General features: G+C 42.1%; 3 protein-coding genes across 7 annotated transcripts in view; 1 reads left to right on the top strand and 2 right to left on the bottom strand.

The window, feature by feature from the left end:
• LOC132861387 (aerolysin-like protein) overlaps positions 1-27,504 on the bottom strand; it is a 168,120-nt gene that overhangs the window by 69,822 nt on the left and 70,794 nt on the right. The gene's annotated exons all lie outside the window — the stretch shown is intronic.
• LOC132861392 (aerolysin-like protein) lies at positions 1,647-22,768 on the top strand. Of its 2 annotated transcripts, none has more exons than XM_060892899.1 (2): positions 1,647-1,791; positions 22,189-22,768. In XM_060892899.1, the coding sequence occupies exon 2, from the start codon at positions 22,198-22,200 to the stop codon at positions 22,636-22,638; it is 441 nt and encodes a 146-aa protein (XP_060748882.1). In that variant the 5' UTR covers positions 1,647-1,791; positions 22,189-22,197; the 3' UTR covers positions 22,639-22,768. The 2 variants fall into 2 exon arrangements, with proteins under 2 accessions (XP_060748882.1, XP_060748881.1); XM_060892898.1 differs by lacking the exon at positions 1,647-1,791 and adding an exon at positions 20,988-21,143.
• On the bottom strand, positions 8,906-25,713 carry LOC132860796 (aerolysin-like protein). Its single transcript, XM_060892042.1, has 4 exons — positions 25,309-25,713; positions 24,557-24,989; positions 23,272-23,382; positions 8,906-9,369 (listed from the first exon to the last, which is right to left on the bottom strand). Exons 2-4 carry the CDS (start codon positions 24,898-24,900, stop codon positions 8,988-8,990), a joined length of 837 nt encoding a protein of 278 aa, XP_060748025.1. The 5' UTR covers positions 24,901-24,989; positions 25,309-25,713; the 3' UTR covers positions 8,906-8,987.

The raw sequence follows: 27,504 nt of genomic DNA, 5'->3' as shown, positions 1-27,504 counted from the left end.
CAGAACAAACATACTGTATACTGGGCAGTGCTGTCTTTATATATCTGTATTGTAATTTATTATATTGTCTGTTTGCACTGTTTCTTTATGTCGATAGATTAATTAGTTCTGTGTTGTCTCATGTAGGTCGGTGTCTTTATGTAGCACCAGGGTCCTGGACAAATGTTTCATTTCACTGTGTACTGCATTAGATATTGTATTTGGTCACAATGATATTTAAAAGCCCCTCAACTTGACCTGATCGTATACCATACTTACGTACTTATACATACAAGCACAGTTATCAGTGTGCCTAAGCTGGTGGTTGTAGATAAATTACACAAGTTTGTTCCCCCAGAGGTTATTTTCTTAAAGCTTAAAATGCACAGTGGAGCGATTTACTATTTAGTTACTGATTTAGGTGACTGAATAATTAAACATACAAAGGTCTTTGTCAGAGATTAATTTCCTTAAACTCTGAGAAGGCATAATGAAGTGGTTTATTCTTTTGTGAACATTCATTTGTGTCACTGAACCTGTTGATGACATCTTAACACAGAATCATGGTTTCTGTTACGGTGGAATTTTTCTCCAAACCAAAAGATATTCAGCCTGTTTATGATAAAACATCAAAAATCTACAATGTCTTTTCTATTGTATTCCATAGAAGCTCTGTAGGCTCTATCAAAAAGCATCTGGTCTGCATTGGATCATTGTGAAGGACTCATGTGAATGTGAATTTCAGTTTGCTGGTAAGAGCCCAGGAGGATGTTTGGGTGATTTTTTCTGGATATCTAAAGTTTGTATTCTCGTGTTTCAGTAGTGATGTTCTTGTAGGACATGGACTTGATAACTATGACAGCACCCAGTACAACACAGACTCTTTAAATGTTTTCTATCCGTCTTTGATACGTGGTGTTTAAAGTGTGTTTCCTCTCCTCATGTCAACTCTTACTGTATGGAACCTCACTCTGTGTCTGAGACCCCTATGTTACACCATCACTAACATTTAACTTTGGGATCAACAGACTTGTTTTTATTTATTTATTTATTAACACAGAAGTGGAGACACTAAGATTTTATTGACATCACCCAGGACCCTGGTGCTACATAAACACACCGACCTACATGAGACAACACAGAACTAATTAATCTATCGACATAAAGAGACAGTGCTGGATGGCTGGATCTTTTTGTTACTACATCGGTGTTGGTCAGGTTGTGTTTTATTGATGAAATGTGATTTTTTAAAGCAGGATAATGATCCAATGCAGACCAGATGCTTTTTGATAGAACATTCCCAAAACCCTGATCTAAAGCCTATAGAGCTTCTATCTAATGCAATAGAGAAGACATTGTAGATTTTTTGATGCTTTATTATAAATAGGATGAAAGTTTTGTGGTTTGGAGAAAAAATTAACTGTATCTGTTACAGAAACCATGATTCAGTGTTAAAATGTCATCATGAGGTTGAGTGACACAAAGGAATGTTCAGTAAATAATAAACCACATTATTGTGCTTTCTGACAGTTTAAGGAAATTAATCACTGAGGGGTGAAAAGCTTTTGAAATCTGATTTCCAAATAACAGCGTAGACACACAAACACACACACACAGACACAGACACAGACACACACACACACACACACACACACACTTATTACTTGGAAGTGTGGTGTATGGTCCAGGACCACCCTCTTTATTTGGTATAAATATGAGAACACGAAGCTTCTGTCTCATCCACAAACTTGCATCCTTCACAAGACGTCTTTTAAAGAAGGCATTTTTTGCTACCTGCTTCATCAGTTCCTTGTAAGTGTGCAGTTTATTCTTGATTACATTATGTAGGTTATTAACTGTGTATGTAGATTATAGTATTACAGCTTTATAGTTACTGTATATGATAATGTTTAACTCATATTATGAAAGCTTAATTCTGATCATTTTCTATTACAGTGTGGTTTGTCAGTGCATTAATCATTAATAAATAAAATGTGTTAGTACTGGTAAAGTAAATTGGTGTGGCATAAGAGACATAAAGCTCTGTAGGACTCCACTTTATCACATTACACTTTGTTTATTAGTTTATATTTTATACTGAATACTGATTTATGAAATTTCAGTATAAAATTCTCACAAGGCGTCCATAACTCAACTCTGTACATGATGATGTCAATAAAATCTTAGGGTCTCAGAGTTCTGAATTATGCCAGTTAACATCCACTTCTGTGTTAATAATAATAATAATAATAATAATAATAATAAAACAAGTCTGTTGATCCCAAAGTTAAATGTTAGTGATGGTGTAACCTAGGGGTCTCAGACACAGAGTGAGGTTCCATACAGTAAGTGTAATGAGGAGGCGGCATACGGCTGTGGATCCATGTGCAGCAGAAAGTGTTTTAATAGAAAGCACTTGCAGGGTCGTACAGGCAGAGATCAGAACGGGCAAAACTGTAATCAGAGACAGAAGGCAGAATCGGAATCAGGGACAGGCAGTAAGGTCAGGGCAGGCGGCAAACAATCAGAAATATCGAGAGGCAAAAACAGAACAGAAAACCAAAGAATCGAACACGGGAAACGCTCAGAATCACTGTACAAAGACAAGTCGAGACCTCGCACAGGTAAGCAGTTCTGGCGTGAATATATGTGAATGGGGAATGAGAAACAGCTGGTGCGGCAATCAGGAAGAACGGTGGCTGATGGGAAGTGTAGTCCGGAGCGCGCTAGTACTCCGGGGACGCGTCTCTATGGCGACGCTCGTCCGGCGGCTCATTACACATGACAGAGCCCCCCCCCTGCGAGCGGCTCCTGACGCGAGGACGGATTCTACGCCGGGGCCGGCCCCGAGGACGGGGTGCCGGCCTCCCTGGGTGCCGCTGGTGAAATTCGGTCGTGAGGGACGGATCCAGGATGTCCCCTGCCTTCACCCATGAGCGCTCCTCCGGACCGAAGCCCTCCCAGTCGACCAGGTATTCCAAGAGGCCCTGCCGACGTCTGGAGTCGAGCAGCTCGCGGACTAGGTAGGACTCCCCGCCGTCGATCATCAGCGGCGGTGGCGCGGGCAGATCCGCGGGAGGATCCGGACCTCCTCTCGGCTCGTCGGCCGGTTTCAGTAGCGAAACGTGGAAGGTCGGGGAAATGCGGTAGGCGGCCGGCAGTGAGAGGCGGTACGAGACGGGGTTAATGCGCCTGAGGATACGGAACGGACCCACGTACCGGGGACTGAGCTTGCGGCAGGGTAGGCGGAGACGGATGTCGCGAGTCGAAAGCCAAACCCACTGGCCGGGTTGGTACTCGGGATGTGCTCTGCGGTGTTTGTCCGCCTGGGTCTTCTGCACCCTGACGGCTCTCCGTAGCTGCCGGTGAGCCTTGGTCCACGTCTCTCCGCTCCGATGAAACCAGTCATCAACGGCCGGCAGGTCGGTGGGCGTGTCGGACCAGGGGAATAAGGGGGGCTGGAAGCCGAGGATGCACTGAAAGGGTGTCAGACCCGTGGCGGGTTTGATGAGAGAGTTCTGAGCGTATTCGGCCCACATCAGGTACCGGCTCCACTCGTCCTGGTTGTGGTGACAATAAGTGCGGAGGAAGCGGATGATTTCCTGGTTGAGGCGTTCCGTCTGACCATTGGACTGTGGGTGGTACCCCGAAGTGAGACTGATATTGACGTTTAACCGCCCGAAGAAGGCTTTCCAGACCCGTGAGGTAAACTGAGGGCCTCTGTCCGAGACGATGTCTTCTGGAAGACCATAAAAACGGAACACGTGGTTGCAAAGCAGCTCCGCAGTTTCGAAGGCGGAGGGAAGCTTGGTCAATGGGATCAGTCGGCAGGCTTTCGAGAATCGGTCGATCACGGTCAGAATGGTGGTGTAGTTGTCGGAGCGAGGCAGATCTGTGATAAAGTCCACAGCAATGTGTGCCCAGGGACGTTGTGGGACTGGTAGAGGAAGTAGTAAGCCCGTGGGTAATTGGTGAGAGGTTTTGGTGGCGTGGCACACCACGCAGCCGTGGACATGCTCGCGTGTGTCTGCGGCCAGAGACGGCCACCAGAACTCGTTCTGGACCAGATGGGTTGTCGCGGTTATGCCGGGGTGCCCGGAGGCTGGGCTCGCATGCAGCAGGTTGAGGAGCGGAGCGCGCAGGTGGTCCGGTACGAAGGTTTTCCCGGTGGGACACTCGCTCGGGGGCTGTGTTTCGGCGTTGGCGCTGGCGATCTCGGTCATGATGTCCCACTGGATGGGTGCTATGATGCGAGTCTCAGGAAGGATCGGCTCGGGGGGCGTGTGCGAGTCTGGTTCCCGGTGAAGGCGTGACAAGGCGTCGGCTTTGATGTTCTTGCTCCCTGGTCTGTACGTCACGGTGAATTGGAACCGAGTAAAGAACATGGTCCATCGAGCTTGGCGTGGGTTCATGCGTTTGGCGGAACGTAGGTACTCCAGATTACGGTGATCGGTGAGAACGGTAAAAGGATGCCGTGCGCCCTCCAACCAATGCCGCCACTCCTCCAGTGCTGCTTTCATGGCTAGGAGTTCACGATCTCCTACGTCGTAGTTCCGCTCTGCCGGGGATAGTTTGCGGGAGAAATAGGCACATGGAAACATTTTATCGGCGAGTCCCTGTCGTTGAGAGAGAACAGCGCCGATTCCTGTGTTGGAGGCGTCCACTTCGACGATGAATGGTCGGTTCGGGTCAGGGTGGTGGAGGATCGGGGCTGTGGTGAAGCTCTCCTTTAGTCGGTTGAACGCCTTGTGTGCCTCTGGCGACCAGGTGAGCTGAGTAGAAGCCTGTCGTGTCATCGAGGTGAGGGGCGCAGCGATGATGCTGAAGCCACGAATAAAGCGACGATAGAAGTTCGCGAACCCCAGGAAGCGTTGTAGCTCTTTGACGGTCCGTGGTTTGGGCCATCGTAGCACTGCTTGCACCTTCGTGTCATCCATAGCGACTCCGTCTGCTGAAATGACGTACCCAAGGAAAGATGTCGCGGTCTGATGAAACTCGCACTTCTCTGCTTTGGCGTACAAGCGATGCTGGATGAGGCGTTGCAGCACCGCCCTCACGTGTTGGATGTGTCCCTCTTTGCTCTCTGAATAGATGAGAATGTCGTCGATGTAGACGATCACGCAGCGGTCGAGCATATCCCGGAACACATCGTTTATGAAAGACTGAAAGACCGCTGGGCTGTTCGCTAGGCCGAACGGCATGACCGAATATTCGTAGTGGCCGGATTGAGTCGAGAAGGCAGTTTTCCACTCATCTCCTGGTCTGATGCGGATGAGGTTGTATGCGCAGCGGAGGTCAAGCTTAGTGAAGTACCGCGCGCAGCGGAGTTGCTCCAGAGCTGACGGCACGAGCGGCAGAGGGTACCGGAACTTCACTGTGAGGTCGTTGAGGGCTCGGTAGTCAATGCATGGGCGAAGCCCCCCGTCCTTCTTCTTGACGAAGAAGAACCCCGACGATGCTGGTGACACGGAAGGACGAATGAACCCCTTCTTGAGTTCTTCCTGGATGTAAACATTCATGGCCGTGGACTCCGTCTGTGAGAGTGGGAAGATTCTCCCTCTAGGCGGTGTTACCCCGGGTAGCAGGTCAATGGTGCAGTCACAGGCGCGATGAGGAGGTAGTTCCGTGGCCTTGGCTTTACTGAATGCCTCTGCGAGATCCAGGTATTCGTCGGGGAGATTAGGGGTATCGGTGGAGATGGGTGTGGTGTCTGTGGTGTTGATTTGACATGGTTTCGCTGGGCTCCGGCGGTGTGCGGCACATGCTCTGCCCCATCTGGTTATGCGCAGCTCCGACCAGGAAATGGTTGGGTCGTGGAGTCGAAGCCATGGTAGGCCGAGGATGAGAGCGTGCCGTGGGGAGTGGATGACGTGGAAGGAGAGTCGCTCTTGGTGTTGGTCCCCCACCTGCATGCCGAGCCTCCTCGTGAGGTGTGTAACGCGCCCCTCTCCCAGCGGTCGTCCGTCTATCGCCTCCACTGCTAAGGGAAACACAGAGGGGATCACAGGAACGTTATGGGCGTGAACGAAGTCCCAAGACATAAAATTACCGGCTGCGCCCGAGTCGATCAGAGCACCGATCTCCACATTCTCCCCCCGAATTCTGAGCCGTACACCGATTTTGGCGCAGCTCGGAGATAGCGGGGTGACAGAGTGTCGACTCACCGGGTAGGAACGTCCGCGCTGAGGTCTGGTTGGACAGGTCGGCAGTCGGTGCCCCGGTTCTCCACAGTAAAGGCAGAGACGGAGACGGAAGCGACGATCTCGTTCCTCCGGCGTGAGGTGCGTGTAGTCGACCTGCATGGGTTCAGTGTATTCGGCGCGTGCAGGACGTGTGACGGTGCGCGGAGCGGCTCGCGCCCGGCGAGAGCGCATCAGATTATCCAGTTGGATAGAGAGATCCACGAATTCCGACAGACTCCTTTCTGTCATGTGTAACGAGCCGCCGGACGAGCGTCGCCATAGAGACGCGTCCCCGGAGTACTAGCGCGCTCCGGACTACACTTCCCATCAGCCACCGTTCTTCCTGATTGCCGCACCAGCTGTTTCTCATTCCCCATTCACATATATTCACGCCAGAACTGCTTACCTGTGCGAGGTCTCGACTTGTCTTTGTACAGTGATTCTGAGCGTTTCCCGTGTTCGATTCTTTGGTTTTCTGTTCTGTTTTTGCCTCTCGATATTTCTGATTGTTTGCCGCCTGCCCTGACCTTACTGCCTGTCCCTGATTCCGATTCTGCCTTCTGTCTCTGATTACAGTTTTGCCCGTTCTGATCTCTGCCTGTACGACCCTGCAAGTGCTTTCTATTAAAACACTTTCTGCTGCACATGGATCCACAGCCGTATGCCGCCTCCTCATTACAGGGGCGAGGAACGGTGGCTGATGGGAAGTGTAGTCCGGAGCGCGCTAGTACTCCGGGGACGCGTCTCTATGGCGACGCTCGTCCGGCGGCTCGTTACACATGACAGTAAGAGTTGACATGCGGAAAGGAAACACACTTTAAACACCACGTATCAAAGACAGATAGAAAACATTTAAAGACTTGCCAAATACATAAAGGCAAGACAGTGCCATACACTATAAAGCTTTCCACAATAACACTGTAACGACGGGAAACAGAGCGGACCCAAACGCAGGATAGCATAAATCAAAATAGGGTTTAATAACTGAAAACATGAAACAGGACGCAGACTAGACAGGACAAATCACAGTAGATGCCGCGCTGCACGAAGCAACGCGGCACAGTTAAATAAAAGAAGACAATGACACAATAAGGATCAGGTGTGATGACAGGGAGGAGCAGACGAAGGCGGGACAGACACGTGATGAGAAACAATAACAGATGCACGTGGCCAGAGTCCGGGCAGAGTCCTTACAAACACAACACAGAACTTACACATGTCTAAAGTTTCACACTGACATGCTAGCCCATGTGCTTTTTACTGTATAACAGGAAGTGGGTGATGTAATCGAAGAGGTTATTAGAACACAGAGGATGGCATCCTTTTGTAAAACATTAATCTGGCCATTAGCATACATAAAGACATCTAATAATACAGTTGTTTAATGAAGCTTAATGAGCTGAATTAGCAAATATCAGCAGTAGCTCATGCTTCAGGCATTTTATTATCTTAACTACAATTCATCTTAAACATGCCTATTTATCAGAAGAACTATTTTCATCCATCTTGAAATGTTTGTCTTTTTAAGGTTAAGAACAAGATGACCAGTATTGTTGAAGTTGGTGGAATGGGAGGAAAACCATTCAATTTTAATGGTATAGAAACTGGATCCTTGTTGAAAAAGATCCAGGTTTGGGAAGGTGATTTGCAGATAAAAGCCGTGAAGGTGTGGCTTACTAATGACCAGTTCAAACTGTGTGGTCTTCCTGATGGGATTCTGCAAGAGTTTACATTTGACAAAGATGAGAGATTCGCCTCCCTTTCACTTTGGCCAAATCAAGATGGTACACATCTGGGTGCCATCAAATTCAAGACCAGCAGCTTGCGGGAGTTCTATGCATGCGTGACAAGTGGTCTGCTGAAAGAAGAAGTAAAAGTTGATGTTGAATCTGGGAAATGCGTAGGAATCGAAGGACGTTCTGGATCTGACATTGATCGCTTCGGCTTCACTGTTGTCAAAAAGACATGTGCTTAGCTTACCAATGTGGTGTATCCCACCGTTTCTATAGTCTCACCCAAAGTGACTAATCTTTTGACATTTTCAGATTATAATCTGTTATAATTTCCATCAATAAAATCAGTCTCACTTGAAACTAAGCTTCCGACTTGTTTTTTCATTATTATGTATTATTCTAGATTCACTACCACAAATCCCAGTCTTCCCAGTAAAATGTTACTATATCTTGGAGTAAACAAACACATACACTATTTTAGCACCTTTAAATTAATTCATATTATTATTTTGACTTAAGTACATTTTTTCTATATTTCTACACTTTTTCCACTATAATTGAGCATCTCAATGCTCCTGTGTACAAAGCCAGTTCCATGAAGATCTCCATGATGTGTTGGAGGTTGGAGTGGAAGATCTCGAGTGTCCTATAAAGAGCCCCGACTCGGAATGGGTGATTCTTTTGGTTGATTTTTTTCCTCCCAATCTCTGGTCACATCCATATGCTTTGACAACAGGGTAATAAAACCGAACTATATTCAAAAAATGTGGCTTTGCACCATTGGAAGACCAGCAGAATATCAAATTTTTTTATTGGTTTACAGATTAGGAAAAAAAATCAACTAAAAAAATCACCCATTCCACCAAATGCAGGATAAACATGAAGATGCAAGATCATATAAGTCACAGCTGGACTCCAGTGTTCCACACACAGCTCCAGTCAGCAAGAACTTTACTGAGATACTGAGTACAGTGATACATAATGCACTAAATACGTTCCATACTGTACGTCTGTAACACTGATTATTTAACATTATCAAATATGAGTACACATTTTGTAGTTAAAATATTTATATAATTGAATTCAAAGCTTGTTAGGCTGCACCAAGCTTTTTGTTTGATTCATTCACAACCACTTTTCCATCAGAGTAAGTGACACCCTTGTAGGTTCCACTGGTTTTATACTCCAGCACACTGCCATTATAGCAGGTAATCTTCATGATGCCAGTGAATGGGAGGTCAACTGTAGCCTGGCCAAGTGTGACGCGCACATCCACGGTTTTACCTGCAGGAACTTTAACAGGAAATGAGAAGAGCTCCATTTTCTCTGTGCTGATGTCTGAAGCATATGTATCCTCAACTCCAATTTTTAATTCATATGTTGTTTTCCCCACTGCAAGACATGGAATTCCTGCACTTACTTTCAGGCTCACTGTGAATTCCATATTGCCCTTAAACAGTTTTTCTGCTACATTGCTGAAGTAAACAAACACTCATACACTATTTCAAGTTACAGACACTCATGAAAAACTAATGCTGATTATCTGGGAAATGTCTCTAACAGCAGTCAAAATGTCATTGTTTGTGTCAAACAAGTTGTGAATTTGATGTAACATTAAAACAGGAGATCATGACTTGAAAGATCATGAAAGTGATGCTCGCAGCTCCAGTGGTTTTCTCTGTGGGTGAACAAGGATGATGGTGAACCAGCCCAGGATATGCTTTTTTATATTGGTTGTTGCGTTACAAAAGTCTTAATTCAATACTTAATTCAAGTCTTAGTTTGAATACTGATATGAGAAATTTGCATATGGTATATTCATGTTAGTTAATCCCCTATTCGAACCGCCACCTTATTGTGGTGGAGGGGTTTGCGTGCCTGAATGATCCTAGGAGCTATGTTGTCTGGGGCTTTCTGCCCCTGGTAGGGTCTCCCAAGGCAAACAGGTCCTGGGTGACAGGCCAGACCAAGAGCGGTTCAAATACCCCTTATGTGTGGTTTAAAAACAAGGTCCGTGACGTCGCCCGGTATGGCGCAACCGGGGCCCCACTCTGGAGCCAGGCCCGGGGTTGGGGCTCGCATGCGAGCGCCTGCTGGCCGGGTCTTACCCCACGGGGCCCGGCCGGGCTCAGCCCGAAGGAGCGACGTGGGGCCGATCTCCTGTGGGCCCACCACCTGCAGGAGGGACCGTAAGGGGCTGGTGCAATGTGGATTGGGTGGCAGTCGAAGGCGGGGGCCTCGGCGACCCAATAACCGGACACGGAATCTGGCTCTAGGGACATGGAATGTCACCTCGCTGGGGGGAAAGGAGCCTGAGCTGGTGCGGGAGGTTGAGAGATACCGACTAGAGATAGTTGGGCTCGCCTCCACACACAGCTTGGGCTCTGGAACCCAACTCCTTGAGAGAGGCTGGACTCTCTACTACTCTGGAGTTGCCCGTGGTGAGAGGCGGCGGGCTGGTGTGGGCTTGCTCATAGCCCCCCAGCTCAGCAACCATGTGTTGGAGTTCACCCCGGTGAACGAGAGGGTCGTTTCCCTGCGCCTGCGGGTCGGGGATAGGTCTCTCACTGTTATTTGTGCTTACGGGCCAAATGGCAGTGTAGAGTACCCGACCTTCTTGGCGTCTCTGGAAGGGGTGCTGGAAAGTGCTCCAACCGGGGACTCCATTGTTCTACTGGGGGACTTCAACGCTCATGTGGGCAGCGGCAGTGACACCTGGAGGGGTGTGATTGGGAGGAACGGCCCCCCCGACCTGAACTCGAGTGGTGTTCTGTTATTGGACTTCTGTGCTAGTCATAGTTTGTCCATAACGAACACCATGTTCAAGCATAAGGGTGTCCATCAGTACACATGGTACCAGGACACCGTAGGTCGGAGGTCGATGATCGACTTTGTGGTTGTTTCATCTGACCTCCGGCCGTATGTCTTGGACACTCGGGTGAAGAGAGGGGCGGAGCTGTCAACTGATCACCACCTGGAGATCTCCAGTCAGAGAGAACTTCAACTCCCACCTCCGGCAGAGCTTCAACCAGATCCCGAGGGAGGTTGGAGACATTGAGTCCGAGTGGACCATGTTCTCCGCCTCCATTGTCGACGCAGCCACTCGGAGCTGTGGCCGTAAGGTCTCCGGTGCCTGTCGTGGCGGCAATCCCCGAACCCGGTGGTGGACCCCGGAAGTAAGGGATGCCGTCAAGCTGAAGAAGGAGTCCTATCGAGCCTGGTTGGCTCGGGGGACTCCGGAGGCAGCTGATAGGTACCGGAGGGCCAAGCAAGCTTCAGCCCGGGTGGTTGCGGAGGCAAAAACTCGGGTCTGGGAGGAGTTTGGTGAGGCCATGGAGAAGGACTATCGGTTGGCCTCGAAGAAATTCTGGCAAACCGTCCGGCGCCTCAGGAGGGGGAAGCAGTGCCCTGCTCACACTGTTTACAGTGGGAGTGGGAATCTGCTGACTTCGACTGGGGACATCCTCAGACGGTGGAAGGAGTACTTCGAGGTTCTCCTCAACCCCACCGACATGTCTTCCATTGAGGAAGCAGAGGCTGAGGGCTCAGTTGTGGACTCGTCGATCCCCCAAGCTGAGGTCACTGAGGTAGTTGAGAAGCTCCTCAGTGGCAAGGCACCGGGGGTGGATGAGATCCGCCCTGAGTACCTCAAGTCTCTGGATGTTGTGGGGCTGTCTTGGTTGACGCGCCTCTGCAACGTCGCATGGAGGCTGGGGACAGTGCCTCTGGACTGGCAGACTGGGGTGGTGGTCCCTCTGTTTAAGAAGGGGGACCGGAGGGTGTGTTCCAACTACAGGGGATCACACTCCTCAGCCTCCCCGGAAAAGTCTATGCCAGGGTACTGGAGAGGAGAATTCGGCCGATAGTCGAACCTCGGATTCAGGAGGAACAATGCGGGTTTCGTCCCGGTCGTGGAACACTGGACCATCTCTATAGCCTCGCCAGGTTGCTGGAGGGTTCATGGGAGTTTGCCCAACCAGTCCACATGTGCTTTGTGGATCTGGAGAAGGCATTCGACTGTGTCCCTCGTGGTGACCTGTGGGGGGTGCTCTGGGAGTATGGGGTCCGGGGCCCTCTGCTAAGGGCTGTCCGGTCCCTATATGACCGGAGCAGGAGTTTGGTTCGCATTGCCGGCAGTAAGTCAGACTTGTTCCCGGTGCATGTTGGACTCCGGTAGGGCTGCCCTTTTTCACAGGTCCTGTTCATTATCTATATGGACAGGATTTCTAGGCGCAGTCGGGGGCCGGAGGGAGTCCGGTTTGGGGACCACAGGATTTTGTCTATGCTTTTTGCAGACGATGTTGTCCTGTTGGCTTCCTCAAATCAGGACCTTCAGCGTGCACTGGGACGGTTTGCAGCCGAGTGTGAAGCGGCGGGGATGAGAATCAGCACCTCCAAGTCCGAGGCCATGGTTCTCAACCGGAAAAGGGTGGCTTGCCCCCTTCAGGTTGGTGGGGAGCTCCTGCCTCAGGTGGAGGAGTTTAAGTATCTTGGGGTCTTGTTCACGAGTGAGGGAGGGATGGGGCGGGAGATCGACAGGCGGATCGGTGCATCTTCTGCAGTGATGCGGTCGATGTACCGGTCTGTTGTGGTGAAGAAGGAGCTGAGCCGCAAGGCGAAGCTCTCTATTTACCAGTCGATCTACGTTCCTACCCTCACCTATGGTCATGAGCTTTGGGTCATGACCGAAAGGACAAGATCCCGGATACAGGCGGCCGAAATGAGTTTCCTCCGCAAGGTGGCTGGGCGCTCCCTTAGAGACAAGGTGAGGAGCTCGGTCACCCGGGAGGAGCTCAGAGTAGAGCCGCTGCTCCTCCACATCGAGAGGAGTCAGCTAAGGTGGCTCGGGCATCTGTTTCGGATGCCTCCTGGACGCCTCCCTGGGGAGGTGTTCCGGGCATGTCCAACCGGGAGGAGGCCCCGGGGAAGACCTAGGACACGCTGGAGGGACTATGTCTCTCGGCTGGCCTGGGAACGCCTCGGTATTCCCCCGGAAGAGCTGGAGGAAGTGTCTGGGGAGAAGGAAGTCTGGGCGTCCCTGCTTAGACTGCTGCCCCCGCGACCCGGCCCCGGATAAGCGGTTGAAAATGGATGGAAGGATGGATGTTAGTTAATGTAAATTAAGGAAAACTTATTGTAAAGCATAACCATGTATAAATAATGAATGACTGGTTTTAAACATGCCTTTTTAACAGACTCCCTAACAACAGAGCTTTAATTTACTTTCACTTTCCAGCTTTTTATTAAGCACACATGCTCATGCCCACTGAAGTAATTTATACTGACGTACGTGTCCCTTAGTGACACTTGTTTTCGGATTGTGTAGGAAATCCTTCCACAATCTCACTAAGGAATGTGTCCTAGTTTGCGAGGGTTAGTTTTGCAAACACAAGATCAACTATCAGAGTTGGTCTTACCTTGAAAGCAGGTGTCCTTCAAAGTCCCTCGGTCTTCTAACAAAGGATCATCTACAAGTTCTTCAACCTAATCTATTGTTTGAATCTTTAGATAAAGGAGTCAGAATTAGACCTTCTTGTCTTTTCAGGGTCCTCACAATGGGAGGCCTTGTTTTTATTAAAAGTAATGTAATACAGATAAATGTGTGTAATATATGTAAAGTAAAATACTCTCCAAGTGTAAGCTTGTGTTTGTTCTCTGATGCACACACTATTAGCAATAACTGAGTATAACACACTAAGCTTGCCTCCCAACACCATCCTGTCAGGCTTCTCAAACATATTTGCCGTTGCTTTCTGTGTGTGTGCTAAAGCTCTGGTTACATATTATGAAACCTTGTGATTTCAGATCAAGATTTCAATGTCACTCACTGTCTTGACATTTAAACCTGCTGCCGAACATTATATCATTTCTTGAGTATACAAAAGATTACATAAGTTCATATAAATGGTAAAGAAAACTTATCATTCTATAAAGTTGAAAAGAAAACTTATAGCAATTCTATAATCAGCAAAATGGGTCTTTATCCAACTGTCTAGGTACAGTGTCTGTTCGTCCTTTTGTTGAACCAGCTTCCTTCTGGATCTCTTCCTCACAATTTAATCAGATACATTCAATTCCTTTATTTCATTCAACAGTTTCCCCATTTCCTCTAGTTTGATTTTCATAGCTTCCTTCTTCCTTGCTTTCTGTCTTTGTTGTCTTTTATTTCGTTTTTCTCTTTTTGCTGCATTAATTTCACTTTGTTTCTTTATTGTATATAAAACAGATACATGTGGTATGTTAGTTACTCCACTCCTACAATTTCTATTAACAACACACAGCTCGGCAGCATGTTTTCCTCTCTTATGAACTGGCCATTAGCAAAGATAAATTCATCTTATAATAAAAAATGAATAAATAAAACTTCATTTAAGCGGTAGAAGATGGATGGATGGATGGATGGAAAACTTCATTTAACAATACAATTGGCTGATAACGATGAATATCAGCAGTCATTCATTCTTCTGGCATTTTATTATCATAACCAAAATTCTTCAGAAGTATTGATTTCCATTTTAAATTTTTAATTCCTATAATTTTTAATTTTAATTTTAAATGTTTGATTGTCTGTTTTGATTGATTGTCTGAAGGTATAGAGCAAGACCATGTCGTACCTGGCAGAAACTTTGAAGTTTGAGGGAATGAAGGAACAGCATTTCGTTTTGAAAGTAAATCTGGAAGCATCTTGAGAAAGATCTATGTTTGGGTCAGTGACAGGAAGGTGAAAGGCATTAAGGTGTGGCTTACTGATGGAAAGTCAAAACAGTATGGTGAATCTAGTGGGCATCGGTCTAAGTTTACATTTAAAGATGGAGAGCATTTCACCTCCCTTTAACTTTGGCCAGATAACAGGATAAAATGTTATTCTGATTATCCTGCAGATAACAGGACAAAATGTCTGGGTCTAATCAAATTCCAGACAAATCACCCCCGCGAGTTCTATGCAGGAATGAAAATCAAGCAACTGGAACCAGAAGGTGTAGTTGATGTGGATGTGGCTTCTGGGGTCTGTGTGGGAATCCAAGGAAAAGAAAAGAAACTTTTATTTTCCTTAGGCTTTATGTTCATCAACACCATCAAGTCTGCTGAGCTTTCCACTGTTGTGTATAACACCAAAACTCTGTGTATGAAACCCAAAGTGTCTGAAGAAGTAAATAAATCCATGTCATACAAGAACAACACTTCTGTACCTCAAGACTACACAATTGAGACCTCCAAAAACAATCATACAAAAATCCTCCTGGTCTGTTAATGTCAGATTAGAATGATCAGTCAACCTGAACATAGAAGCAGGAATTCCAATGCTTGTGAAAGGCAGTAATGCATATTAATTTAAAGTTGGAGTTGAGGGTGCATATGCTTCAGAGACCACTAAAGAGAAAACAGAGAGCATCTCATTTCCTCTTAAAGTTCCTCCACGTAAAACTGTGAATGTGCGCATCATAATTAGTGAAGCTAAAGTCAAGCTTTATGGCATCATCAAGATTACCTGCTGTAATGACATTGTGCTGGGGGGAAGTCATGGCCTTAATGGTTAGAGAGTTTGACTCCTAACCCTAAAGTCTCAGGCCGGCCACGACTGCTCCCCGGGCTGCGCAGCATAAATGGCTGCCCACTGCTCCGGGTGTGTGTTTACGGTGTGTGTGTTCACGGTGTGTGTGTTCACTGCTGTGTGTGTGCACTTTAGATGGGTTAAATGCAGAGAACGAATTCTGAGTATGGGTCACCATACTTAGCCATATGTCACTTTCACTTTCACTTTCACTATAATACCGATGGAATCTACAAGGGTGTCGCTTACTCTGATGTAAAAGTGATTGTTAATGAAAGTAAAAAGATTTTAGCAGTCTAACAAGATTTAAATTACATTCTATAAATATTTCAACCAGAAAATGTAAACCACATTTTATATGGGGTGGGGGTGGGGGGTGGGGTGGGGGCGTTTACACTACTTCAGCATATTTAAAATTATTAATGTAAATTATGAAATGTTACTTTTGAACATTTTGTCTACTTTGACCATAAAGTGTAACACAGTGTTCCACACCGTATTTATGTCAATATCAGTGACAAATATTACCTACTCTTATCTATTTCTCAGAGTTCTCTGTGTTTCTACAATGTGTGTACTCATATTTGTAGTCAGCGACCCACAACTTTGATTAATAAAACATTCTTTACAAAACATTTCATTTTTTTGCTGTAAGATTTGTATTTAATTTTTTTTTACTTATCAGGGAGATTATAATCTGTTAGGATTTCAATCACTAAAACCCTTCTCAATTGAAACTAATGCTTTGACTCGTGGACTGTTCTAGATGCTTCCCGAACCAGAGCGTCCCAGTGAACCGTGTCTTAACAAGGATAACACAGGAAAACCTCTGGTGAAGCACAATGTCTACATGGCCGGATGTGCTCTTTATCACTATTGTAATTAAGTTTCACTTTAACTTGATTAAACCTATTCACTAAGTTCCTTTTCACTCAATTTCTTAACACTGTATCACTAAAACTTTGGGTCCAGCAAAAAGATGCCATTAGTTGTGAACACGTCTAAAAAAATGAATGAAAATCCTCGGTCTTGTCATTTCTTGGGTTTGACTGAAGATGATAATCAGAATATTTGAAAATCTCCTACAGTGAGATTAACTGCAGCAGGAAAGTGAAAAGTATTTTTTTTTAAAGTGGGGGAAAGAGCAGTAGCCAGATATTATTTACGAAAAAGGAAATAAAATAAAAGTATGTAATTTAAACACTGACACAGGCAAGAAAAATGAAGTATGTCACTGGAGTCAGGTAACATATTGATTATTTTGTGTGTATTTTCTGTCCTGCAGTTAGTCTTTAACATGAACGCATTTTCTTTCGGTATTAAGACTGTAACTGACATCGAACGTAGTTTATTTTATTTAAATGGGTTTCTTTATTGTTATGATGTTTTTTGTTTGAATTATTTTCCTGTAGAAACTGATTGAAAGGCAAAAGACTTTTATTATGAAAATTGTGACAGAGAGTAATGCAGGAAGAAGGTGCTGCCAGGCACATGCTGAAACAGGGAAAGTTTTTGTTTTTCAAGCAACAACTTTGATAGAAAGAGACATCAGGTACAAGATAAAGTTCTCCTGTTGAAGTAAGTTCTGTTAATGATACATGTGATTTATTTGTATTTCTGTTTGTATTTCTGTTCAATAATAATAATGTCCTTTGTATTTTGCATTTGTCTTATTTTCTTATCATTAGTTCTCACTGCATTTATTGAGTCTGATTATCCATATTGTTGGTCAATAACGCCAGTGAATCAAGAGTTCCATAATCTGATGGAAACGTGGTTGTGAATGACTCAAACAAAATGCTTGGTGCAGCCTAACAAGCTTTGAATTCAATTCTATAAATATTTTAACTACAAAATGTGTTCTCATATTTGATAATGTTTAATAATCAATGTTACAGATGTATGGGACGTATTTAGTGCATTATGTATCACTGTACTCAGTATCTCAGTAAAGTTCTTGCAGACTGGAGCTGTGTGTGTGGAACACTGGAGTCCAGCTGTGACTTATATGATCTTGCATCTTCATGTTTATCCTGCATTTGGTGGAATGGGTGACTTTTTTAGTTGATTTTTTCAAAATCTGTAAACCAATGAAAACAGTGATTTGATTTATTCCGCTGGTCTACCAATGGTGCAAAACCAAATTTTTTTGATTAATACAATAAATCTTTATAAAACATTTAGAGTAATAAATAAAACATTTAAATTCACGTTTATATTCAAAAATATATTTGACTGTAGCTTTGTGTCACAATTTGATTCTTTCTTCTCTTCAGAAGATTATAATCTGCTATAATTTCCATCAATAAAATTAGTCTCAATTGAATCCAATGTTCTGATTCATTTTTTTCTATAATTATGTATTATTCTAGATTCTTCCTGAGCAGTACCACTAAACAGTTTTCCTATTCGAAATTTAAAACCATCAAAAGGTCTGCTTCAAGTCCCAGTCTTCCCAGTAAAATGTTTTTATATGCTGGAGTAAATAAACACTAATACACTTCTTGAGCATTTTTAAACAAATTAATGATATTATTTTGACTTAAGTAAAAAAAAAAATATATATACTTATACACATTCTACACTTTTTTTATACTTATACACTTTATTATCTATTCCTTTAGACCAGGTATCGGCAACCTTAAACACTCAAAGAGCCATTTGGACCCGTTTCCGACAGAAAAAAAAACACGGATCCACAAAACATCTAACATCTTTTGACATCTAAAATGAAGATAACGCTGCATATATCATTTTTTACCTTTATGGAAAGTATAGAAAAACTGTAGTGTGTTGCATTTATGAAATCAATGAACTGCTACAGAGCAAACGAAATTTTATTGCTGCAAGCAAACAAAAATATTTTGAACAGTTTGAACTAACCTTAACAAAAAAAGATGCTGGGTTGAAGGTTACTTTCAAATAAAATGTTCATTGTCTAATTGAGTCCTCTTCGTATTCATGACCAGGGCTCTCAAGTTTTGGAGACTTTGCAGTCGTGACATATCCAACCCCCCCCATACACACACACACACACACACACACACACACACACACACACACCCACACCGCAACTCCAATTTTTTTCAGTAGTTGTTGCGTTAAATCTGTCCCAGATTTTTCTGATTGGCTATCATGTAGCCTCTTTTTTTGATTGGCTGATAAGTGTCATGCTCAACTAAGAACTGAGACGCACTTGATTCCTGCCTGGTTCCATAGAGACAGCGGTGCTGACTGATACATTTTGGGCACTGCGGCATATTAAATATATGATAAATAGTCAAAATAGTTTTTCTGTGTGAGAAATACAATGTGTGGTGGGAGAGCGTGATAAAAGACCGAAATACGTGACTGTCACTCCCAATGCGTGACACTTGAGAGCCCTGTATGACATCAAAATTTTAACTTGCCGGCTGCAGCAAACCAAAAATGCGTCTGCTTCTGTGTGTCGGATTTTGCAAGTCGGCAGTTATGACGCATATTTTGAGCGACAAAAAAATTGAACACGGTTTATTTTAATGTTACAAGAGCATCATAATCTTAGTATTTAGAATTACATTTTTTTAAAAACTAACTAACTAAAATAAAATAAATTAAATATGTATTTTCCAAATCTACAGGGAGCCGCAGCTGAGGGATGAAAGAGCCACTTGCGGCTCCAGAGCCGCTGGTTGCCGACCCCTGGTTTAGACTTTGGCCATAACATCTACTACATACTGTAACACACTCTTCCATAACATACACATGTCAATATTAGTGACACATGTTACTGGTAGCTACAGTACTTAACCTTATCCAAGTTCTCTGTAGCTGTTTAATGTACAGTGCAGGACACCTGGACATCACAGCCATGTGTACAGTATGTCCCAAAAGTGTTCCAGCAAAACTGAAGGTAAACTGTTGTCTATAACATGTAAGATTTCATTTCACTGTAACTAAGAGGCTTATACCTGTTCCTGCATCTCAATGCTCCTGTGTACAAAGCCAGTTCCATGAACCAGTCCTACCAGAACAACACTTCTGTAACTCAAGAATACAAAATTAAAATAATCCAAAAATCCTCCTGGTCTGTTAAGGAAAAAGTGGAATTTACATTCAGCCTGGGAGTAAATGCAGGAATTCAATTTTTGCAGAGGGGAAATCAAGATATGAATTAACTATTGGTGTTGAGGGTAGATATGCTTCAGGGACCAGTACAGAGAAAATGGAGCTCACTGTGTTCATCAGTTTTGGTGGAACACATATGCCAGATCAATGGTTTGACCTTCATTAATTTCCTAATTCATTTCTTTATTAATTTCTTATACAGCCCCGGATGAAACATGTGAGTTTTAAGTACTTTTCTCCTATCTACTTGAAAACAGATACAACTCACGTGGTGGGCGCGTCCGCTCAGGGACGTGTGTGTGCGTTTTTGCTAAGTCACAAACATTCATTCTGAGGGGAGGGGTAACCCTTCAGTGCAGTATTTTTGCTGAGTCACAAACATTCATTCGGAGGGGAGGGGTAACCCTATCACAAACCACCCCCCGGATCAAAACATGAGAGTTTTAAATACTTTTCTCCTATCTACTTGAAAACAGATACAACTCACGTGGTGGGCGCGTCCACTCAGGGATGTTTGTGTGCGTTTTTGCTAAGTCACAAACATTCATTCGGAGGGGAGGGGTAACCCTTCAGTGCAGTATTTTTGCTAAGTCACAAACATTCATTCGGAGGGGAGGGGTAACCCTATCACAAACCACCCCCAGATCAAAACAAGTGAGTTTTAAATACATCGCTCCTAGCTCATTTGGAACAAAAACATACATATGCCAGATCAAAGGTATAACCTTTGACTTTTATTCATTTCAACAACTAATTTCAAATAAATAAATAAATTAAACAATTAATTAATTAATTAATTAATTAATTAATCATAATTAAAAAACTAATCTCTAAAAACTTTGACCTATTTTCTTATCGATAATGACAGCTGTGATATCTACTGCTGAGATCTGAGAGACATATAGTGGGGTAATAAAACTGTCACTTTGATGGAATATGACCTGTAACTCTCTTTACTTTAGGGTACTTTAAATTACACATATGAACATGGCTGGATCTTTTTGTTACTACATTGGTGTTGGTCAGGTTGTGTTTTATTGATGAAATGTAATTTTTTTTTAAGCAGGATAATGATCCTATGCAGACCAGATGCTTTTTCATAGAACATTCCCAAAACCCCGATCTAAAGCCTATAGAGCTTCTGTCTAATGCAATAGAGAAGACAATGTAGATTTTTGATGCTTTATTATAAACAGAATGAAAGTTTTGTGGTTTGGAGAAAAATTTAACTGTATCTGTTACAGAAACCATGATTCAGTGTTAAGATGTCATCACGAGGTTGAGTGACACAAAGAATGTTCAGTAAATATTAAACCACATTATTGTGCTTTCTGATAGTTTAAGGAAATTAATCGCTGAGGGGTGAAAAGCTTGTGAAATCTGATTTCCAAATAACAGCATGGACACACAAACACACACACACACACACACACACACATTACTTGGAAGTGTGATGTAAGGTCCAGGACCACCCTTTTTATCTGGTATAAATACGAGAGCACGAAGCTTCTGTCTCATCCACAAACTTGCATCCTTCACAAGACGTCTTTTAAAGAAGGCATTTTTTGCTACCTGCTTCATCAGTTACTTGTAAGTGTGCATTTTATTCTTGATTACATTATGTAGGTTATTAACTGTGTATGTAGATTACTGTGTATGTAGATTATAGTATTACAGCATTATAGTTACTGTATATGATAATGTTTAACTCATATTATGAAAACTTAATTCTGATCATTTTCTATTACAGTGTGGTTTGTCAGTGCATTAATCATTAATAAATAAAATGTGTTAGTACTGGTAAAGTAAATTGATGTGGCATAAGAGACATAAAGCTCTGTAGGACTCCACTTTATCACATTACACCTTGTTTATTAGTTTATATTTTATACTGAATACTGATTTATGATAAATAATTTGAAATTAATTTGAAATATTAAATGAATAATTTCAGTATTAAATTCTCACAAGGCGTCCATAACTCAACTCTGTACATGATGATGTCAATAAAATCTTAGGGTCTCAGAGTTCTGAATTATGTCAGTTAACATCCACTTCTGTTAAAAAACAAAAAAAAACAAAAAAAAAACAAGTCTGTTGATCCCAAAGTTAAATGTTAGTGATGGTGTAACATAGGGGTCTCAGACACAGAGTGAGGTTCCATACAGTAAGAGTTGACATGAGGAGAGGAAACACACTTTAAACACCACGTATCAAAGACAGATAGAAAACATTTAAAGACTTGGCAAATACATAAAGGCAAGACAGCATCATACACTATAAAGCTTTCCACAATAACACAACTCAGAACTTACACATGTCTAAAGTTTCACACTGACATGCTAGCCCGTGTGCTTTTTATATGGTGCTAACAGGAAGTGGGTGATGAATTCGAACAGATTATTAGAACACAGAGGATGGCATCCTTTTGTAAAACATTAATCTGGCCATTAGCATACATAAAGTCATCTAATAATACAGTTGTTTTATGAAGCTTAATGAGCTGAATCAGCAAATAATATCAGCAGTAGCTCATGCTTCAGGCATTTTATTATCTTAACTACAATTCATCTTAAACATGCCTATTTATCAGAAGAACTATTTTCATCCATCTTGAAATGTTTGTCTTTTTAAGGTTAAGAACATGGCGACCAGTGTTGTTGAAGTTGGTGGAAAGGGAGGACAACATTTCTATTTTAATGGCATGGATAAAGGATCCTTGTTGAAAAAGATCCAGGTTTGGGAAGGTGATTCTCAGATAAACAGCGTGGCGGTGTGGCTTACTGATGACCGGTCCAAAGAGTTTGGTGAATCTGCTGGGAATCTGGAAGAGTTTGCATTTGATGATGATGAGATATTCGCCTCCCTTTCACTTTGGCCAAATCAAGATGGTACACATCTGGGTGCCATCAAATTCAAGACAAGCAACTCCCGGGAGTTCTATGCATGCGTGACAAGTGACAAACTGCAACCAGAAGTAGTAGTTGATGTTGAATCTGGGAAATGCCCTGGAATCCAAGGATGTTCTGGGGCTGACATTGATCGCTTCGGCTTCATAATGCTCAAGAAGAAATCTGCTGCTTAGCTTACCAATGTGGTGTATCCCACCGTTTCTATAATCTCACCCAAAGTGACCCAAAAAGATCAAAATCTTTTGACATTTTCAGATTATAATCTGTTATAATTTCCATCAATAAAAACAGTCTTAATTGAAACTAAGCTTCTGACTTGTTTTTTTTTTCCATAATTATGTATTATTCTAGATTCTTCCTGAGCACTACCACAAGTCCCAGTCTTCCCTGTAAAATGTTTCTATGTGTTGGAGTAAACAAACACTCATACACTACTTGAGCACTTTTAAACTAATTCATATTATTATTTTGACTTAAGTAATTTTTTTTTATACTTCTACACTTTCTCCACTATAATTATTATCTATTCCTTTAGACTTTGTCCACTTTGGCCATAACATCTACTACTGTACATAACACACTGTTCCATAACATACACATGTCAATATTAGTGACACATGTTACTGGTAGCTACTTAACCTTCTCCAGGTTCTCTGTAGCTGTTTAATATACAGTACAGGACACCTGGACATCACAGCCATGTGTACAGTATGTCCCCAAAGTGTTCCAGCAAAACTGATGAACACAGTGAGCTCCTTTTTCTCTGTACTGGTCCCTGAAGCATATGTACCGTCAACACCAATAGTTAATTCATATCTTGATTCTGGTAGGACATGGATTTAATTTCTCCAACAGCCACTTTAGGTATCACATCAGGAATAGTGGGATACACAACATTGGTAAGATCAGCAGTGAGATGAATAAACCATATTTAAGCCCATTACTATAATAAAATACCAGCGGAATTCAATGACATTAAATAAAATAAAACCAGTCATTGTTAACATTACAGTATTTTCCGCACCATAAGGCGCACCGGATTATAAGGCGCAGTCTCAGTTACGGGATCTATTTCTGTACTTAACCCATACATAAGGCGCACCGTATTATGAGGCGCATGCTAAAATATATGGTCTAAAAAAAAGGTAACGGAAGCAAAACAGTGAGTTTAGTTGAACACACACATTATTTTTTAATCAATCTAATTTTAATCACATGGCTGTGATGTCCAGGTGTCCTGTACTGTATATTAGACAGCTACAGAGAACTTAGAGAAGGTTAAGTAGCTACCAGTAACATGTGTCACTAATATTGACATGTGTACGTTATGGAACAGTGTGTTATGTAGTAGATGTTATGGCCAAAGTGGAGAAAGTGTAGAAGTATAGACAAAATGTACTTAAGTCAAAATAATAACATTAATGAGTTTAAATTTGCTCAAGTAGTGTATGAGAGTTTGTTTACTCCAACATATAGAGTAAACAAACGAGTAAACAAACAAATTGAAGCTTAGTTTCAATTGAGACTCATTTTATTGGAAATTATAACAGATTATAATCTTCTGAATATGTGAAAGGAAAAGAATCAAGTCCAGATATTACACAAAGCTACAGTCAAAGTAAATATAAAAAAACATGAAATGAGATGTTTTATTTTTTTACTCCAAATGTTTTGTAAAGATTTATTTATTAATCAAAACATGTGGTTTTGCACCATTGGAAGACAAGCAGAATAATTCAAATCACATTTTTTTTATTGGTTTAAAGGTTAGGAAAAAAAATCAACTAAAAAAAAATCACCCATTCTACCAGGATAATGCAGGATAATCATGAAGATGCAAGATCATATAAGTCACAGCTGGACTCCAGTGTTCCACACACAGCTCCAGTCAGCAAGAACTTTACTGAGATACTGAGTACAGTGATACATGATACACTAAATACGTCCCATACATCTGTAACATTGATTATTAAACTATCAATTATGAGTACACATTTTGTGGCTAAAATCATTATAGAATTGAATTCAAAGCTTCTTAGGCTGCACCAAGCATTTTGTTTGATTCATTGAATCTGAGCAGACTAAACAGACTTGAACATGAAGCCTAAGCGATCGATATCCAAACCTGAACGTCCTTTGATCCCCATGCAGATCCCAGAGGCAACATCAACTTTAACTTCTGGTTGCAGTGTAAAATTTATCATGGCTGCATAGAACTCTCGGGACTGACACGTCTCGAATTTGATTGCACCCAGACGTGAACCATCTTGATTTGGAAAAAGTGAGAGGGAGCTGAAATACTCTCTATTTCCAAATGTAAACTCTTTCAGATTCCCAGCAGGATCACCAAACTGCTCGAACCGGTCATCAGTAAGCCACACCTTCATGGCTTTTATCTGGCAATCACCTTCCCAAACCTGGATCGTTTTCAGCATGCTTCCATTTCCAGTGCCATTAAAATCGAAGGGTTCTCCTCCCTCACCGCCAACTTCAACAACAGGTGCAGGTCTGACATGCTGTTCTTCTTGAGGATAAAAAAAAAAAACAAAGATATCTCAGGAATTAACCTGATAAAATGAAAAATATTTTGTGATTCAGCTCATAAATCTTTATCAACCATTTGTATCATTAGATGTCGTTTATCTTTTTTCATTTATTTTATTAGGTGACTTTATGTTTGCTAATAACCAGTGCGTAGAGTTTGATAAAAAAAAATCATTCATTATTTACTGTATATTTATGGTTATTATTTCCAAAAAGTTTCCTTTAACTAAAGTTAACTAACATGAATAAACCATGTTTAACCCCATTGCTATAATAAAACACAAGCGGATTTCACTTACATGAAAAAAGTCGGTCATGTTAACATTGTTCAGTTAATGTGTTCACACCCAATGAGGATTTCGCACGACAGAAAATGTTCAGAATCGAGCTTTCATTAAAGAGTTAAAGAAACCTTAAAATAAAGCATTAACACATACAGTAATTATAAAGCTATAATACTCTAATCTACATACACAGTTAATAACCTACATAATGTAATCAAGAATATACAGCACAGGTTAATTACCTTAACATGTCAGAACATCTAAGAAACCACAATGAAGTGATTTATTATTTAATCCACATTTCTTTGTCTCACATAAACTTTTTATAAGACCTTGGAAGGGAATCATAGTTTCTGTAACTGTTATGATGAAATTTTTCTCCAACTGACAAAACTTTCAATCTGTTTATAATCGAGCATCAAACAATAATCACACTCCAAGTTACCAGATGGTGCCATCCTTGGTGTTTTAATCACCTATTTGGTTACATCACCCAGTTCCTGTTTGCACCACATAAAAAGCAGATGTGTCAGTGTGTTATTTTAGTTTGCTTGATGTTTGTGTAAGTTCTGAGTTTCTGGAAAACATGAAAATTGGCATTTCAGTGATTCAGTTCCAAAAAAAAATCTCCATCATTCTGAGCAGCCTGAAGGAATCTGCTGAGCTTGGTGGATTTTGCTCAAAAGATTCACGAGTTATGATCGTGGGAATTTTTCGATTGACATCAATGGAAATTTTGGCCAATTTGAGCTTCTGTATCAGAAAAAAGTCATAACTCTACTTTTCAGCATGATATGATACCTTATTCATGGGTCTACATTCGTGGGGCAACGGTGCAGGACTAGTTATGAGACAATTTTTTTTACATAATAATAATAATAATAATAATAATAATAATAATAATAATAATAATAGTAATAATAATAATAAGCACATGAGACAGTAATAGTGTGCTTTGCTTCACAAGCACCACTAATTAATCAACAAGGTCTGACTGGATGCAGGAAAGGAAGTGGATTAGCACAATACAGTACTGCACTTAGATTAGATTAAATTGGTTTAGACTCAACCTGTTTACAGTACATGTACAGAACCAATGAAATGAACTTATCATCTAACTGATCATTAAAGGTGCGGTGCACGATGTTTGAAAACTGCTTCAGAAAACTGCGTCAGGCCAACAAACAAAACAAACGTGTAACCAATGAGCAGAAAGGGGCGTGTCTTGTCAATATACGGCGGAGAGTGTGTTCAGTGCGCATGTCTGACATTAGCAGAAAGCCATTGACACATTGACATGGTGGATACCTGCCTTTACTTCTGTCTCGGGTTCTAGGTGTTGAACGTCGTCTTCCACGTGAAACAGAGCTAAACCTTTCACGGTAATACCATAGTATTACTCATTGTGTTCATTTATTGATAAAAATATCCCCTCGTCCTGCATCACTCTCTGTCACAATTTTCATAATAAAAGTCTTTTGCCTTTCAATAAGTATCTATAGGAAAAGTATTCAAACAAAAAACATCATAACAATAAAGAAACCCATTTAAATAAAATAAACTGCGTTCGATGTCAGTTACAGTCTTAATACCGAAAGCAAAAGCGTTTACGTTAAAGACTAACTGCAGCAGGACAGAAAATACACACAAAATAATCAATATGTAACCTGATTCCAATGACGTACTTCCTTTTTCTTGTCTGTGTCAGTGTTTAAATTACACACTTTTATTTTCTTTCCTTTTTTGTAAATAATATCTGGCTACTGCTCTTTTCCCCACTTTAAAAAAATGCTTTTCACTTTCCTGCTGCAGTTAATGTATTTGGAGAAGGCTTTTGTTTTGTTTTCTGTTTTCTCAGGTTACTCTGATGATTTGAAAGCTTCAAGTGATCCAGCTTTATCTAAACATCTGAGTTGTAGAAAGTGGAAAGCAAAATACATCGTTTAAAATTTATACAAACTGTGTGAAAGATATGTAAATATGTGCAATAACAGAATTTTTGAAAAATGTGCAATATTACCTATGTGCAATATGTCTTCAGCGTAACCACTACTATTTTTATACATTTTTGTTTTTTTGTATATTATGTATATTATATTATGTCTTTATTCTTTATACATGTATATTTTATATAAGTATTTGTATACAGAGAAATTTCCCCATTGTGGGACGAATAAAGGTCTACCTTATCTTATCTTATCTTATCTTATC

The sequence above is a fragment of the Tachysurus vachellii genome, chromosome 18, assembly GCF_030014155.1.
Source record: "Tachysurus vachellii isolate PV-2020 chromosome 18, HZAU_Pvac_v1, whole genome shotgun sequence".
NCBI lineage: Eukaryota > Metazoa > Chordata > Actinopteri > Siluriformes > Bagridae > Tachysurus > Tachysurus vachellii.
This window is presented reverse-complemented; position numbering and strand designations above follow the sequence as displayed.